General features: G+C 42.6%; 1 protein-coding gene and 1 non-coding gene across 7 annotated transcripts in view; one reads left to right on the top strand and one right to left on the bottom strand.

Moving 5' to 3' along the window:
* The window catches only part of garre1 (granule associated Rac and RHOG effector 1), a 50,795-nt gene that overhangs the window by 25,197 nt on the left and 7,669 nt on the right, over positions 1 to 17,929 (top strand). For 4 of the 6 annotated variants that reach the window (XM_007907902.2, XM_007907901.2, XM_007907903.2 and 1 more), the window contains exons 3-9: positions 5,460 to 5,666; positions 8,454 to 8,594; positions 9,253 to 9,348; positions 10,206 to 10,367; positions 14,699 to 14,857; positions 15,679 to 15,776; positions 17,468 to 17,608. In XM_007907902.2, coding sequence (XP_007906093.2) covers positions 5,460 to 5,666; positions 8,454 to 8,594; positions 9,253 to 9,348; positions 10,206 to 10,367; positions 14,699 to 14,857; positions 15,679 to 15,776; positions 17,468 to 17,608 — 1,004 coding nt within the window. The remainder of the gene's footprint in view (positions 1 to 5,459; positions 5,667 to 8,453; positions 8,595 to 9,252; positions 9,349 to 10,205; positions 10,368 to 14,698; positions 14,858 to 15,678; positions 15,777 to 17,467; positions 17,609 to 17,929) is intronic. The other 2 variants (XM_042340544.1, XM_042340542.1) reach the window with 2 other exon arrangements.
* On the bottom strand, positions 1,783 to 1,854 carry trnaa-agc. Its single transcript has one exon. It is a non-coding gene; the product is annotated as a tRNA-Ala (tRNA).

Below are 17,929 nucleotides of genomic sequence, written 5' to 3'. Positions count from 1 at the left end.
GCTTTGTAATAGTTACTGCTTAGTTCACAGAATGCTTATTTATATTTGGGGCATGGGATATAAATAAGTTGAGGTATGTGGGTGTTGAAGATGCTGGTGTATTATAACATCAGTACAGAGCAGCCAGTGATTTCAGTGCAATTGTGCTGTCATTCAGTTAGTGAACATGATTGGTGGTAAGTCAGATTTGGCCTCAGTAATTTGTGAACTTTTACTTGTGTTCATTTCTGAAATGCACATTTCCTTCAAGTTATTCAGGAATCTGGAGATGGTTTTGGGCTGTGCATAGTTATGTAAAGTTACTCAAACATGTTTTTGTTTTGCTGTTAAAATTAGGGTAATGTGCGTTAGGTTTAATTTTTTGATAATGAGTTAGATATGAATCTCTCCCAGCTGCCAGCATGTGCATCTATTACAGTATCAAATATAGCTCCACGCAGTAATGGGGCAAAGGAATTGTATGAAACAGATTTTTATTAAAATTCCAACTATTGTCATTCATAATTTTGAGGCAACCAACAGAGCATAATAAATAGAATTTAAATAAAATGTTTCCTTTGGCATTCATTTAGTCTTAGACTGTCTGCAACAACCATTTATTTACTCAGTGTTTCTCCTGTAGGTATTCTTCCTTTGTACTAGTGAGGATTTATACATTACTTTGGGTTGACACAATCAGCCAATATTACCATAATGCCAATAAAGAAGTTTTCATTATCAGTGCTATTAGTGGGGCTTATTGTTGTCATGAGTACAGCTATCTGAAAGTTTTTGAGCTGCAGTAGCATTGCAGAAATGAATCGTAAACAAAACATCTCAGTAGCTCCCATGTGGGATGTGTGCGCTATTTGTTCCATCCTCTGATGGCACTAATCAACTTCTGAAGAGGTGGTCAAGTCATGAATTGCTAATGTAACCTTTATGTAATTCAGCAGATTTGACTTGATTTTTCCAACACTTTCATGCTTGTATCCTACGGTCACCTCCTCTTTTTCCCCAAGCTCAGTGACAAACCATGGCATTGTTTAGTGCTCTATGACGCTACCCTCCGAGAAGAATGCTATCTATATACATGCATGCTGTTGTAGCAAAGTGTTTCCTATTCAGGAAAAATTGTGGTTAAGTTTGGAGTATGTGCATTCTAATTAAATTAAATTAAATGAATGGGTTAAGGATTTCTGGATGGTTTTTAATGTGGGTAAATTAAACTATTTAATTTATTGAGATAATTGCATTTATTAAATGCTCAGATTAATATCCAATAACTACAGGATATTGTACGAATGGTGTAATGGAATTAACTTTGTTTTGTAACCCTTCATTTACTAATGTATTAAGAGCCTAGTATGGTTTAGACAGCACAGTTAGCAGCAAGCGGAGAAAGCTCTGGCTGTCAGTTGAATAATGTTCACTGAGTTACTCACAGGCCAGTGATTCTATTGCCCTGCTTAAACTTACTAATCCTGTAAGACAAAGACTGACAGTAGAGTGGCTTTGCTGGACAGGCAGCAGAAAACTTGCCAGCCAGAGCTTTCAATGGGAAGCTATAATATAATAATAATCCTTGCATTTGATATAGCGCTTTTCACGACTTCTAGGCGTCTCAAAGCACTTCACAGAATATATTGTAAATTGACTGTATTTTTGTGGTAGAAACACAGCAGCCAATTATGCGCAGCAGTGTTCCACAACCAATTGTGGATTGAGTGACCAAATTATTATCGNTTTTTTTCTTGAGAGTTTATTATCAGGCGTGTGGAGTAAGGAAACTTGCCCAAGGTTTCACCCTGCTGGGGATCAAACCCAGGTCTCTCACTTGCTAGGTGAGTGCTCTAACCACTGAGCTACAGGACTCCAAGCTATTCAGTTTTAGCTGGTTAAACTCCAGCAGTACCCCTAAGGTGCATTCTGGAGTCCCCAAGCCTTGGTTCTTGCCAACCTGTGCCTATTGTTCTCTGGAATCAGATAAGCAGAGTGCATCCCTCCACAGAAGGCCATTGCACTCCATTTTGGACATGAGACATTTCCATGTGTAGGTACATATGAAACCTTTGGTGCAGGTAAGTGTGGTTTCCTCATGTGTCAGATACCCGGCTGGCCAGAATAAAACACCGTGATCTATTCTGTTTGTTGTTATCACTTAATATATTTAAAATATTCAATGTTCGGTTTAAGGTCTTTCGAATATGAATCACCTCTTCTGCAGGACTTTTAAATATGACATTTAATGTGACCGTTGTGGATCTCGGCTGTCTCTGGCTACCAATCAGTCTGGTGACTCAGTAACCTATACTTTAGTTCTGTCCCAAACATTAGGCTTTAGATAATCTGAGGTAAGGACATCCCAGTAATCATTAATTTAAGATGTGATAACAGAGCTACGGGTACAAAATTAGCAAGGATTATATGAAGCTAGAGGTTACAATACATTTACACATACCCCGCACAATAGAATAGAAAAAGGAGCATTGAGTATATGCTCAAGTAGATCTCTAGTTTCAGAGAACAGAAGAATGTCTGTGGAATGCAGCCATTCAGGATCAAATACTGTAAATTGCAGCTGAGTTGATCTGCTGAGTTTCGTGAGATTACCTTCAGTGGTCAGTGGCATATCAAGGTTTTTTTTCTAGCAATTCTTGTCACTGGTTCTTTACCAGTTGCACCAATTGGGTAGAGATCACAAATGCTGGCCTGTGCTGCTTGTCCAGGGCTCTCTGATAGAGTGGAGTGAATGGGCTGAACAGCCCACCCATGGAATTTTGCTTTTCAGAATAAATTACATAAATTTATAGAACAGAATCTGGGGAAATACACTGGAAATGCTTTGCACTGTTTGATCGAACTGGAGGTAACAAGTTATTGTTAAACAACTGCCGCTATTTCCACAATGGTGTTTATTACTCTAACCTGGGAAAAAGTTCTTCACTGAACTTATATCTTTGTTTTCTACTGACTTACCATATCTGAGCATATTGTTCTCGGTTCCAGGGCACCTCTCTCCCCTCCATCTGCACAGGCAGGTCTGGTGAAGCGTACCCGAAAACACTCTTTCATTACCATATATAAAAAGCGAAAGCCCCGAAAACCTCCATTTTTTGGAAATCTACATCAAACTCAAGTTACTAAAAAAACCGTGATAAAATTAAATTAATAAACACTGAAAAGCAGAAACTCTCATTACATCCAATGACCAGAACTGTGTGCAGTACTCCCAGATGCAAAACTAGGTTGCTGTTTTATAATCGTATAATAAATGTAAAAACAGTTATTTTGAGGTAATATTACTGGAGAATGTAAGTGTATTCCACATTACCCTAAGTGGCAGCTGAACTGTTGTGTGTGTGAGGAAGAACTCTGTTCAAAAAGGTTAGTACGGCCCTCAATTGGTTAATGGAATTAAAAGGAACTACTAGTTTTAAAGATTTTTTTAAAAAACAGAATGTCAGACTACTTGGGTTTTGAAGGAAATGTGATCCTAAGTTCAGAGCATGCCTTGTTAAATTCTAATAAAGGGAACAAAGAGGTGCTGTGTTTATGGTGAAGTTGGGGTATGACCTAAGTGAGAGTTGAGCTGACACAACAAGGCCTTGTCAGTCGTGGGGGCAATCAGACATTCCAACATTCAAATCTGTGCTTCCATCTGAGGAACAACTTGTAGTAGTGGGCTGACAGTTGGCCTCAGTTTTGGACAGATATTTTATACTGTATTTAAATTATTACAACAAATATATTTTCTGCCAAGAATGATGGATTTTAATAAAATATTTTTATATTTCAGTTTTTGCAATCGATTTTGAATGAACTCTGTATCGAGGTTTTTGGATGATGATAATAATCCTTGCATTTGTTACAGTACCTTATCATGTCTTCGAGATGTCTCAAAACGCTTCACAGAATATACTGTAAAGTGACTGTATTTTTGTAAGCGAAACGTGGCAGTCAATTGCGTAAGCAGTGTCCCACAAAGGGTGGTGGGTTGAGTGGAAAACATTTTTTTTGAAGAGTTTATTACCTCCGGAAAGCGATCCGCCAATCAACTAACAACCAAATTTCTACTTAGTGCTAGGTAAACAGAAGTGTGTGGAGTAAAGAAACTTGCATTATCCACAGTTTTTAAATACTCAAAAACATGTCTGCTGTGAGTGAGGAATCTGGTAGTGAAGCTGGAATTGAAATGCTGGTGTAGACGAGCCCAATGTTCCTGTGGTATTCTGTTTCTGGTAACTCCCCACAGCTCGTTCAGACTTCCTCTGGAAACAGCTGTTTTATGATATGGAAGTTTGCAGGATTTTTCTTAGCTTAATTGAATGCAGGAAGGGTTCGAGGTCACTGAGTAGTAATTTGTGAAAAAAAATGCTATGACCAAATAACCTGAGACCCGCTAACCCACTGTTCCTGATAGCAGTGAATTGTGCCTTTGTTGATCACTGTTTGTTGGAAGTATCAGTTCTCTGAGCTTCCCCTGTTATGCCACAAACATATTTTCTGTCGTTAGTATTCAGATCTGGTATTTTACCCGCTCTGGTCTTATTTATATTGGGATGTCTTTGGGCAGGCTCTGTTCCTCGACCGGTTAGTCATAGGCTGCTCTAAGCTCCCTGCATCACACACACTGGCTGTTGTATTGCGTGGTGCTGTCTGCTCCAATTTTGAGATCCTAATTTGAAAATAACTTTCCGAGTTTGAAGCAGAAGATATAAATATTACAGGGTTGGACCTTGTGTTTCTAACCATTCTTCACGTGTGGTATTGACAAACTGTCGGTGAGTAGCGAGAGTAGCACGTGAGCATGGATTTAGTAACTGGGAGAGAAGCCGCGGATTGAAATGGGGTGAACATGGAGCAGAGTGGCTTCAAGAAATGTGTTCAGATCTCGCCTGTTCCATGTTTGCTCGCTCTCTGCCCCTTGCCCACCAGCACTCACTGTCGGGTCTTGCTTTCCATATATCGCCTGCCTTGGGTTACAGAGGATCAGATAGTTGAGTGTTTGCAATTGGAAACACTATTTTAATATGCTGATTGAATCGTTCCTGATAATTCAGACTGCATTAATTGCGTTTATAAACGGGTTAATTTGATCGCAGTTAGAGGATTAACCTTTATTATTTGAATTATCGAGACGTTTTATTGTTTTTGATATTTTACTTGTAATATGACCTAATGAGGACAGGAAAATTGGTTCTATCCAGCAAGGTTGGCAGAGTTCATGCAAGGCTGCTTCCTACTTGAATTAATAATAATCCTTGCATTTGATATAGCCTCTTATCACGTCTTCGAGACGTCTCAAAGGGCTTCACAGAATATACTGTAAAATGGAGTGACTGTGGGCAAAATTCGGCAGCCAAATCTGCACAGCAGTGTCCCACAAACGGTTGTGGATTGAGTGACCAAATTATTATTATTATTTTAGATATCCACAGACCAACAAGCTAAAACCACAACATCTTCTGTTTTGTCAGGTGCTGGGCCGATGTTTCCTCACGGTCCTTCAGGTCCACTTTCAATTCTTGTCCCAGGCGTTACACCGTGTCCAGCCAGTAGCCCACTCTTGCTTGGCAGAAGCCCAAGCTCAAGAGAGGAAGAATTCAGCGACCAGTGAACCCAGGAACACAAGCCACATGACTGAGCTGGAAGAGAGTATGAGATCTTGGCAAGGTGCTGCAGAGGTAAGAACTTCTTTTGCTTGTTTTTGCGGTCCAATGGGTGGCCTGAGAACAATGTGATGACTGTTTTCTCACTGCATGGGTGTGTGATGTGGTGAGAATCCTTTGAATTGACTCAGTTATTCAGCTGCTGGGATTCTCAGCTGGACTTTCTGATCATTCTTTGGGATGTTCTCTTCTCCTCTATCAGCCACTTATACGCCTGACATTTTTCTTTTCAGCAATTCAATCTGTCCTCCCTGGATGTTGTCAAAGGTTTCCAAAAAGAGTTGCCATGTAGTGATCATGAGCAGAGGAGCCTTTACTTGTTTTCCCTCTCTACAGGCAAGGCACTAAAACAAATTCTTCCCTAGCTGAGATCTGTAACTCAGCTGGACTGAGGTGATCGAATCTGCCCTTGTTTTTACATTGCTGCTGCCTCGTCTCTTTACTATTGGACCTTGAATATTCAGCAGCTGAAATGTATAAACTCAGAACTAGAATAGATGTAGGAAACTCTGTCATCAGACCGAAGAGAGCACCAATACCAAATGGATTTCATTTTCAGTGTTGTGTTTCTCTTATCTTCTGGGCATTTCTCTTGTGCCTGTACCCTGATATTTTTTACAGAAATCATGTGTCCAATATTAAACTCTTCCCACCCATCTATACGAAGGCCCAAGGATTATATGTAGTTATTGTCTACAATTTTGAGATCTGTTGCTTGGTTGTAGAATGATTGCATTGACTTATCCTAGTTGTCATTTGTGGGTTTGTTTCAAATCTGTTAACCTAGTAGCAGAAAGCAGTTTGATTGCACTCTTATTTTTCATGGAAATTAAGCGTTGGTGATTTCTGTTAGAGCATCATATTTTCCTCTCAAAAGTACCTTTTTTTTGAGATTTATTGCAACATTTCCACTATGCTCCCCAGGTTAAGACTGCAGAGCAGAGATTCACAGCGTAAAACGCACGCAGTGTCAAGATACAAACATGCTTGCTGCGCAGATGTCACCATCGATTTAACTTAATCTCACGACAACAAACGTCTGTTTAAATATTGATCCATTAGCTCATCTGCCGTTGCAGTTACAAAGGCTGACCATGCCTGACCTACTTTAACCAATTGTATTTAAATTTTATGGTGAACCTGATGAAATCAAAGTGTCTGGCAGTTCTAGACAGGAAATAGATTGGGGTTGGGTGGGTTTGCATTGCTAATGCTGTGGGTTCTCAACTCTTGACTTTTGGGTTGTGGGTTGTACTTTCCAGTGCAGATCTGCGTTCATTTAATACATGAAAGTTTTGTGCATCTTATGCCAACTTTTATTTGCTGTGGATTACATTGTAGATTGTTGATTGCTTTTCTGTTCTCACTGTGGAGGGGAAGAGCAAGGCTCTGTGTCAGGATATCCTGTGCCAGAGTGTTTTTCTTAGCTGTGAGTGCTGACGGCCGCACTGCTCTGCACATTTTCATTGTGAACACTTTGTTTCCCCTTCCTGAGGGAATGTTAAACAAGAATGCTAATCTCAGACTGCTCATCTGTTTCTGGTTTCTTCTGTATAGTACGCTTTAGTGTTAGGTATTTGGTCAATGTGCTTGTGTAGCAGAGAAGTCCTTGTAAAAATCAAAATGTGGCCGGCAGGATAGTGGCCAGGCACCATCACACATTTTATGCTGAGCTGTGCTGCTCATCAGCAAGATCAAAGAGTTCCTAATCCCTGCTCTCCACCAAGTGAGGGCTCAACCCTTGTCGGATGTCAAATGGCTCGTCAACAGGATTGGAGGGTTAGACTGGTCACTGGGGACAGTGACTCTTCCCGTTCAGCTCCTGGGTAAGCCAAAGTCCTAATAGGTAGAGGGCCTAATAGGCAGTAGGAAGCTTGCCAGACAGTGATTTCAATAGCTTGCTTTGCAGTTTCAGCTGGTTAGACTCCAGGAGTTACCCCAGTGCACTCTCCAGAGTCCCCAACATGCGCCTAACACTTTCCGGAATTAGGTAAGCAGATTGAGTCCCTCCAGGAAGAGAGTGAACATTCCATTTGAGAGATTTGGAAATATCCATGCACGAGGCACAAGTGAGAAACACTTAAGCACGGTGATTTGTTTCCACACATTCAGACACCCAACTGATCAGAAAAAACTAAAAGTCAAACCATTGCGTTTCTGTCTGAATTATTGATTAAGCCTTGTGTATAAATGGCAGGAATGATTTACTGACGCTAGGAAGTGAAAAAGCAACAGCAGATTCTACATCAAATACGTCAGTGGTAGTGGTCATGCAGTTTAAATTCTGTGTTTAATTCACCTTCCACACACCGGAGAGCTGGAGAGTACAGGTGTTTGTCTACCTCTGTCCTCATCTAAGATTGGTGCAACAAATTGAGACTATTGGATGGAATAGTAGAAAGGGAATGACATCCTGCTCAAAAAGATTCCTTCCAGGGAAACTCTGAGGCTTACTGGTTACCCGTCCCCGCTTCTCCCACAGGTCATTTGCACACCAATATTTTTAGTTTTCATATCCATTTTTTATTCTAATCCTGGCCAATCATCTCAGTGGAGAGGACAAATTACAAGAGCTCATGTTGATCAAATTTTCTTGCACCATTCCTGCTTAGTATGGAAATATAGTCTGTCTGTCGTTCTTTAAAAACTTAATTTGTGTGTTTATGTGTGTTCAGTTAAGAAACAACGTGATACTCCAATAAGGAGGTTAGTCTGGAAGGCTGAGATCAAATGGGCTGACAGACCTTTATCCAAACCTCCCTCCCTTGTGAATTATGACCATTGCATTTGTTTTATAAACAGGCTACATCTCGGCTACGTGAGAGGAGAAGCGATGGCTGCCTGACTGGTATTGAAGTACAGCAACTGTTCTGTTCTCAGGCCATGGCTATCCCAGAGCATCAGCTCAAAGAGTTAAATGTGAAGATAAATAGTGCTTTGCAGGTGAGTGACTTGTGAGAGTATCATACTATCCTCACCACATGTAGTGAGTGCATCAGAGATCTGACCAGAGTTTCTCCATCAAACTCCTCAATGACTTGAAATATTTCAGGCAAGTTTAAAACCACCTCTTGTAATAGGTTTCTCTCAGAATGACATGTTTTGAGCTGTCCGTGGTCTCGGCATGCATGTCGGCAGGAATTGGATGGATCTGAACACGTTTTTTTTTAAAAATAGGTGAAAAGGGAAATCATCCATCAAGTTCTGTGAAACTCAAAAGTGTGACGTTAGTGAAGTGATTGCAGTCCTACAGACAGGTGATGGTTACCTGGCCATACCTGCCTCTGTACCCACTGTCCTCACACACTAAATGCCTCTGCAGGAATTCAGCCATTTTATTGGTGAGGTGGCCACTTCCTCGGTTTATGTACCTTTGTGATGAATAAATTAGCAGAAGCTAAATTAGAATTGTTGGCTGTGGGATGAGGCTGTTCTCAAGTCAAGCCCTGTACTCAGCTTCTTGTACGTGGAAAACTGTAGCACATCTGAAATATTCACATGTGATGCTCTCAACTGTATTTGTATGTAACATTGTGTATCTGTATTTGCTTGTATCTTCTAGGGATTTAGATTTTTTTTTGTTTCATTGATGATCTTACAGGCTTACAAACTAGCTTTGGAAAGCTTGGGTCACTGTGAATATGCAATGAAGGCTGGGTTCCACCTCAACCCCAAATCTATTGAGGCCTCTTTACAGGTAGGTAATGGTCCTTTGACTAATCACCAGTACTTACCATTGGTTGTGGTCCACTTGGCAATATGGTAACATCTTGCCTTCTGGAGGAAAAGCAAGTATGATGGAGTTGCTGATGTTATAATGAAGAGGGGTAGTTATCTGATCTACCTTAGTTTAGTTTGGCTATATTGTATTGACTCATTCTCCAGCCTTCTGTACCACATTGTGCTGTAAGTGAAATGTTTGGTAAGACTAGATGTTTATGGGCAACTGAAATGGATGGTATAATGGAAAAATAGCTTTGTGGCTTTCTTTATGGTTTAATATTTTCCCACTCACTCTGGGTTCCCGGTGATTTGTTTAATCCCTGGCCAAGGAGACGGTAGGTGACCTGCTCCCAGGTCTCTGCTAACAGGCTGTAGACGGCTGGTAGGAAATGCTTTATGGTGACTCTCCCTTTGATTTTTTTTTTCCCCCCCCACCCCCCTACATTTCCTGTTGGGGAGGCCAGAGCCTCTGCAAGGTGCCTCCCCACAGCAGAGCAGCTGACAATCCAAATATGGAAAGGGATTACGGTTCTGAACTTGCGATTCTCTGATCGCTGCTGTAATACTGAGCGCCACTTGCATTTCTTTTTATTAATCAACGTGAAAGTACAAGTGTGCTTGGTATAGCCTCATGTCCATATTTTCCCACTCAGCAAGTCTGACCTTGGCAGACTGGAGCTAACATAGTAATAGTCTGGTAACCTAGCAAAGGGGAGGTCATTCAGCCCATCCAGCCTGTTCTGTTGAAACAAAGGATTTCCATTTCAATCCTAAATGAGTGTGACTGTTTAACATTGTGTGGCACTCTTACCTGGTTCTGGCATGTTACAGGGCTGCTGCAGTGAGGCAGAAGCACAGCAAGCAGGAAGAAGACCATATCCAGCCCAGCCCCTGCAGTGTGAGCTGCCAACAGTCCCAGTGCAGATAGGACCCCACTTCCTAAAGGGCATCTCCTTCAACGAATCTGGAGCTGAAAATCTAAAGCTTAAAACGGTACTTAACAATTCACAAATATTCTGTGTACGACTACTAGATCCAAATGGCTACAGCAACAACTTGCATTTATATAGCGCTCTTCACTTGGAGTAGTGTCTCGGAGCGCTTAGCTAAGCAAACTCCTGAGTGGATTCAGTCTAAATTGGGGAAGAGTGCATCTTAATTTACAGCTGAATCTGCTCTCCCTGAGCCCAATGTGTTAAGTCAGGAAAGTTCAACTGGCGGCCCAAGGGCCGCATCTGGCCCGGCAGATGATTTCATCCACCCTGTGAACGATTTCGAACTTTGGGCCACCCGTTCCCTCTCTGGTGAACTGTCCTCTCATTGCAGGAACTCAATGCTGCTTTGAGTGGAAATAATATCAGCTGAAATGATACCTGCAGTCCGTCAGGGAGTCCCACTCAAACTGAGGGAAGGCAAGCGTATCTCTGTCTCCTCCCAACCGCTGGCTCTTGGCGCTGCCAGATATTGAGCACCCTGCCAGGAAAGCGGCCGTTCCCACTGCTAGATAGTGAGTCACGCTGCTGATTGAGAAAGATATATATGTAATATATATATATATTAGAAAGAGAGAGTGGTACTGTGAATATTCGGTTTGTGGATATCTGGAATTCGTGTATCTCTGTTGTGCAAGGGAACCGAGTCCCCAGTGGTCAGGTTGTTGGGGCTGTTGTTCCTGGTGTGTGTTTAATAAATGTATTTAGTTCATTCTGTTCACAGATGTGAGAAGGTTTTTATTATATGAAATCTGCCTCTCAACGCATAGACATTTTGAAAGTACAACAATGTCCCCTTTTAGCCAGTTATTTGCTATGAGGTTTTAAAGCTGTCGCTTGATGTGATGCTCCTGTGTTTGTCTGTGAGTCTCCATGAAGCAGACTGATTGGAACTGTAGCTATCTGGTTTCCCACACTCTGTAATATCGTAGGCGACCAAATGAATTTGCTTCTTAAGTTACTTTTTTGCTTGTCAGTCTTGGTCTTGAGGATGGTGTTTCATTTCAGTTTCAAAGAACATTTTTTATTATTATTGATCTCAAGTCACAAAGCATTTCTACATGATCTATAGGTCTTGCAACTAGCTCTTGCCTCAGATGTTGCCATGTCATACTGCATGGTTTAGTTTTGTTGTAGAAAGCCTGACATTGTGTGTTGTGCTACCTTAGCAATTTGAACACACTGCTGTAAAATGTTAGGAAACCTCTTTGATCTGTTCATGTAATTGCCTATATGCACTGCTAACATGTCCCTAATCATCCAGCGCAAGAGCTGAACATGGGAACAGCAATAGGCCATTCAGCACCTCGAGCCTGTTCTGCCATTCTATAAGATCATGGTTGATCTGTACCTCAACACCAATTACCCGCCCTTGCCCTATACCTCTTGATACCCTGACCTAACAAGTATCTTATCACCTCGGTCTGAAAATTTTAATGGATCCAGCATTTTATTCACAGCCTTTTGGGGGAAGTAGGTTGCTTTTTAGTCATGTCTGGGACTGTGAAAGGAGAGGATGGGTATGAGACTATGGTATGAGAATATGCGCCTTTGTTATTTGAAGTAGCCGTAATGGCCATCATTATTCCTATCCTTAAAAAAAATCCTCCCTGGACCCATCCCTGCTCTCAAATTACCACCCCATCTCCAAACTTCCTTTCCTTTCCATGGTCCTGGAACTAGTCATTGCTTCCCAGCTTCACTCTTTCCTCTCCCATCATGATCCCCTCCTAAGGGTTTACGTGCTGCTCACAGCACAAAAACAGCTTTGGTCAAAGTGACAAGTGACATTTTGTCCATCTGTGACCAGGGCTCCCTCTGCCTCTTTGTCCTTCTTGATCTCTCTGCTGCCTTCGGTACCGTTGACCACTCTGTCCTCCTCCACAGCCTCTCCTCTCACCTCAAACTTCATGGTTCTGTCCTTGACTGGTTCAGATCGTATCTCTCACACCGTTTCCACATCATCTCCACGAACGGTTTCTCCTCTATAGCTCCCTGCTTGTCAACCTCCCCCATTCTTCTCTCCATAGGCTGCAGATCATCCAGAACTCTGCAGCCTGTGTCCTCTCCCGCACCAGATTCCATGACTATCACCCCCATTATCGCCCGTCTTCAATGGCTTCCCATCTCACAGAGGATACAGTTTAAGATCCTGGTCTTCACCTTCAAAGCCCTCCGTGGCCTTGCTCCCCCCTATCTCTGCAACGGCCTAACCCCCTACCAACCTGCCCGCTCCCTCAGTTCAGTGTGCTCTGGTCTGCTTCGCGTCCCCCGCCCCACCATTAGCAGGCGGGCCTTCAGCCACTCTGCCCCCATACTCTGGAAATCCATCCCACAGTCCCTCTGCCTCGCGCCCCCCCTTGCCTCCTTCAAAACCCATTTCAAGACCCTTCTCTTCGACCGTGCCTTTGATTACTCTGCCCCCCGGACACTCAGGTATGAAACACTGCGCCTTGGGACATCCTCCCGACTTGAAAGGCGTTATACAAATGTAATTTTGTTGTTGTTGGAATATGTTGGTCTGACCTGTTGTGAACAGGCGCCTGCTGATGATTGACAGAGCAGTCCCAGCCCAGGCAGCTGTGAAGTTATGTCATACGGAGCTGTGAGGAAAATAAAACCTGCAAAAGGACTGAACCCTAGGGGGTGATAAGGCAAAGGAAGCTTCTGGTACATTGAAGTCTAAATGAGGGAATGGGAGTGCTGACTCCCAGTAAGTTTGTGGGAAATCACCATTTGTTAAAGCGAGGTGGAAATATTTGTGGTCACTGAAGTGCATCAATTATGTAATTATTGGTCAGTTTAACATTTATTAAATGTCTACCTTCCTGTCCTCGCAGCCCCACTTTCCCTCTTACCTCTCACAAGTGGTCTTTTTTTAAAATGTGCCGTTTCAAGTGTCTGATGCCTTTCATCCAAACACTAAATGCGGGTCACTCCACCTCACCCCCTCCTTAGCCTCCTTCAAGTCCCGCCTCAAAACCCTCCTCTTCGACCATGCCATCGGTCACCTCCCTTCTCCCCCCCCACCCAGCTCGGGTCTGAAGTGCTGTACACAGTCCAGCACCTTGGGGCATCCTCCCGACATGAAAGGCGCTATACAAATGTTATCTTGTTGTTGTTGTCACTCAACCAAATGCTGGGGATTGTCAGGCAAAGTCATTGTAAGATCAGGAAGTTTGAGACGTATTGCCTCAGACAGTGCAAAGCATCCTTGAAAGTAGATGTGTGACACAATCTGGCTTTTACTGAGTAACCTAGTTTTAATTCTGATCTCAACAGCAATGATACAGTTTGAGGAATCGGTTTGAAGTATAGAATCATAGAATTATACAGCACAGAAGGAGGCCATTCGGCCCATCGTGTCTGTGACGGCTTTGAAAAGAGCTATCCAATTCAACCTCACTCTCTACCCAGAGTCTGCAAACTTGTTCTCCCCAAACAATTATCTACTCTCTTAAAAGTTGTTGTTGAATCGGCTTCCACCACCCCTTTCATGGCAATGCATTCCAGATCTGAACAACTCGCTGTGTGAAAACATTTCTTCTCACCTCCGCTGTTTCTTTTAACAACTATTAAAAGCATAATTGGTCTCATAACTTGATCGCACTGTCTGTTTTGAGATAACACCATGTGATTTGTGACAGTAGCACTGTTTGCATTATATTTGTGTTTGATTTTACATTAACTTGAGGATTAGCTCTGATTCTTTTCATTTACAAAATATTAGTTTCTCCCTCTGCCCCGTGACTCTGACTCAGGGTATGGTTTCCTGAGCTACCTCACCCAGATGGACAGTTTGAGTATCAGCAGTGTATTTGGAAGATACTGCACCCAAGCCTTCCTCAAAGATCGTTGGCTAAATATCAGATAATAACCCTCACTGTTTATTTACCCTCCCAACTCCACAGCTCCTCATCAGGGTTTGGAGGCAGACTGTAACTACCCCATCACTCTAGCTGCTATCAGCCAAGTCCACACTTTCCTGCATTGTGTTGGCATATTTTAAACTCTTTACATATCTCTGCTGCCTGATGTGCATAGCATAAAAGGCTAGATTAGAGAGAAAATCAAGAGTGAGTCATTCTCTCTCTCCCCCCCCCCCTACCGACACACACACACACACACACACACATAAAATGAAGCTAGCTGTCTGAAAGTGATGGTCCAGTCCTTCTCTGTACCTCTGGCATGATCAGCCTGTCTTATACCACAAGCCTATCCTGTTTCTTTCCTTAAAGTGAAGATCTGTACAGAACATGAGAGCTTTTTTTGTTACACATGACTGGCAACTGAAAAGCCATCGATGGCCTTGTTTCTAACCCTTTGCAGCAAGCGATGGTGCAACTAATCAAAGAGGCAGCCGGCCAGAATGGCATTGCTCCACAAGATGATTCCCCAACAACTGAGATCCTCAATCAGGTCTGTCCCTCCACTTGGCGAGGTGCCTGCAAGACTGCTGTGCAGTTGCTCTTTGGCCAGGCAGGCTTGGTGAGTGACTGACTGGAGTTTTTGTTCTATTGTGGTTAGTTCAAATGACAGAATGTTTCTGATTCAGTGTCAGTCTGGTTAGTGTGGAAATTTGCCTCCGTCCTCTACTATCTCCTGTTTTATCAATATTACTGTGATCGCTGCTCCCCAAAGTCTCCTTTCTTATTCTTGCCTAACTTCAAGTACAGTACAGAGACAGTAGATTGTGGCAGGACTTGGAGGGGCAGACCAGTTACTGGGGGCAGAGAATCTTTCAGCTCTTGTTAACTCTGCAATCCAAAGTCCTAAAAGGTAGGGTCCTAGCTGGACACGCAGCAGGAAACTCGGCAAACAGTACTCTCAAAAATAGCAAGCTATGCAGTTTTAGCTGGTTAAATTGAGCAGTGCTTCAGCTCACACTCTGGGGTCTTCAAGCCTTGGCTCTCATCAACCTGCACCTAATACTCTCCAGAATTGCGTAAACCAGGTGTGAGTGTGCATTCCTTTACAGACGTGGAGAAATTTCAGTGCGTGGTGACATGTAAATATGGAACTCTGTCTGATTTGGAAACATCTAAGCATGGTGATTAATTTCCACACTGACTTTTTCACTGAACTCTTTCTAATATTTATGTATCTTTTTCTCTTTGCACTTTATAAAACTACTGGAAATGTGGAGACTTGCCTTTACACTTATTCTTCCTGTAATCCCAATGTTGCTTTATGGAAAGTATAACCCATCTGAGCATCTCCTACTCTCTCTTCCCCCCACCACCCCAAGAAAAAAATAATTCTGGGAATGGAGCAGCGTTAGACTGAACTGTGTTTTTATAAACTAACAGGTTGTGGTAGATACAGCACAAATCGAGAACAAAGAGGCCTATGCTCCACAGATCAGTCTGGAAGGTTCCAGAATCATCGTTCAAGTCCCTTCAACGTGGTAAGTTGTTTTTTTGTGACGGAAGTGATGCATTATGCCAGCTTTAGTCTGATATCTCTTCTCTCCCATGGTTAGAGTGACATGATGAAGGAGTTGGGTTGGAGAGTTCCTGAGCCTGGGCTGGTGTCAGGAGGGTATAAATAGACCATTTGATAGGTTGCACATGGCATTCATGCTGTATAAACAGGGCTACTGATTGATCTCCTATTGATGTGTGTTGGTTTGGGGTTCAGGTTATGTGGTCATGTTGCCTTTTTTAGTGTTAATGGGGTCTCTCAATTGAATTGGAGCTCAGAGTGTCCTCTTTACACAAATAAAACATGGTAGGAGAGCAGTGACATGGAATAATGCAGGGGTTTGGGTCTTATATTATAAAGATTTCTCCTCTTTCAAAGATTTAAATTTTACTCTTTTTTAAGAAGAAATTTTACTTTGAGCTGATTAAATCCAGCAGTACTCCATCCGCAAGGTAACCTCTGGGGTCCCCCAGCCTTGGACAAGAAACAGAAATTCGCAAGATAGAAACACTATCTAATATTACCCAACAACAGCACCCTATTAACAGTATACACACATACATGCTTCACATGATCACCATCGTTATATGATTCACTATTAATTGCTGATATTTATTCAAATATTGAGCTTTAACTCGTAAGCTTACCTTGGGGGATACTATTAATGGTAATCTAGTTACCTGATTCATGTGTGGGAGTAATACTCCTGCCAGTTCAGTTGTGATCAAGTACCTGTAGAAGTGGCTTTACTTACATATCTGTCTGTGTGTCTGTGGGCTGTGAGATATGATGGCCTCTTGGGTTTTAGAGAGAAACCTTGCGCTCGCCTGGTACATGGGCTTCACAGACATGGTTTGTTCACCTTGTCCATTGGCTGAGCTTCTACCCAGCCTCTGATTGATGAAGTCAGCACGGACCCATTGAGGCCTTCCTTGCTCAGTATTGTACACTAGGTTTGTTGAGCTCCTCAGCCAGTCTTTGGGGGCTGAGAACGCTCTTAAAAATAGCAATGTTGACCTTTTCAGTACTTTGGTAGCAGAACACTCCCTCACTCAGGCCTTCCTACTGGAGTAGAGAATATAATCCTGCCACGATGAGCCGTTAGTGGTGCTGTGCCCAGGTGCTCTGATCGTAACCTGAATATTTTGTGGTATTCCAGCGGCCAAAGGTGACTATAATTAGCGCTGCCTATGTGACATCAGCTCTAGGTTTCAAAATAACCTGTTGTATCTGGGAGCATGTGTGCTCTCCCCGGACGCGACAGCTGTTCTGATTATTAGCCAGCATTTTGTGTAAAGTGTTTAAATGCTGAGGGGAAACGTGTTTTATATAAATAAATAAATCTCCAAGGGCATCCCATAGGCATTTTCCTGCAGTGTAGTGGCTGTTAATGATGGCAAACATGGTAGCTAATCTGTACTAGCTATCTATGTACAACAGTGAGGTGAATGACCAATGGATGTGTTTTGGTTGAGGGAGGAATATTGTCGAGACTGGAGTTGGGATTCATTGGGATCATTGACATTCAGCTGAAACATCAGAAGGTTCCAACTTCGACAATGCAGTTCCGCACTTCAGTGCCAGCTCAAAGTCTCAGCCTGAAACCTCGAGGTGAGCACACTACCGACAGAGCCAGGCTAACGTGTCAAGCTTGTGTTGTGTTTTTTTCTCCAGGTGTTTGAAGGAGGATCCTGCCACCATGTCACTGCTGCAGAGGTGTCTGGATCCAGAGAAAACCCTGGGGCTGGTGGACGTTTTGTACACTGCAATTTTTGACCTGGCCAGGTGGAAGGAACGAAGGTACAGTATTGCGAGGTGATGGGCCATTGTGTCTGCTGTTTTTCACTCCGATGTAGTGTACTGTGAGAGACTGAGGGGTGTCCGGAAAGTTTTCTAAATGCAGTGAATCTTGGCTGTCCAGACGCATGTACTCTGAATTATCCAGTCTGCCCCCACCACTGAAATTCATTTTAATTCATTTTAAATTTTAGGTAGGATTTAATTTTATTGCATTCATTTTAAACGTAACAATGTAATGATTAGCAGTTAGCCAGAAACTCCAGCTTGATGCAGGGTCCAGTTATAGCTGCGGAGTAAGTGTCATTCATGTCATGTCTGCTGTGGCAGCCTGACTGA

The sequence above is a fragment of the Callorhinchus milii genome, unplaced genomic scaffold (genome assembly GCF_018977255.1).
Source record: "Callorhinchus milii isolate IMCB2004 unplaced genomic scaffold, IMCB_Cmil_1.0 Scaffold14, whole genome shotgun sequence".
In the NCBI taxonomy this organism is placed as follows: Eukaryota; Metazoa; Chordata; class Chondrichthyes; order Chimaeriformes; family Callorhinchidae; genus Callorhinchus; species Callorhinchus milii.
The sequence above is the reverse complement of the archived record's forward strand: the minus strand, read 5'-3'. Positions and strand labels throughout refer to the sequence as shown.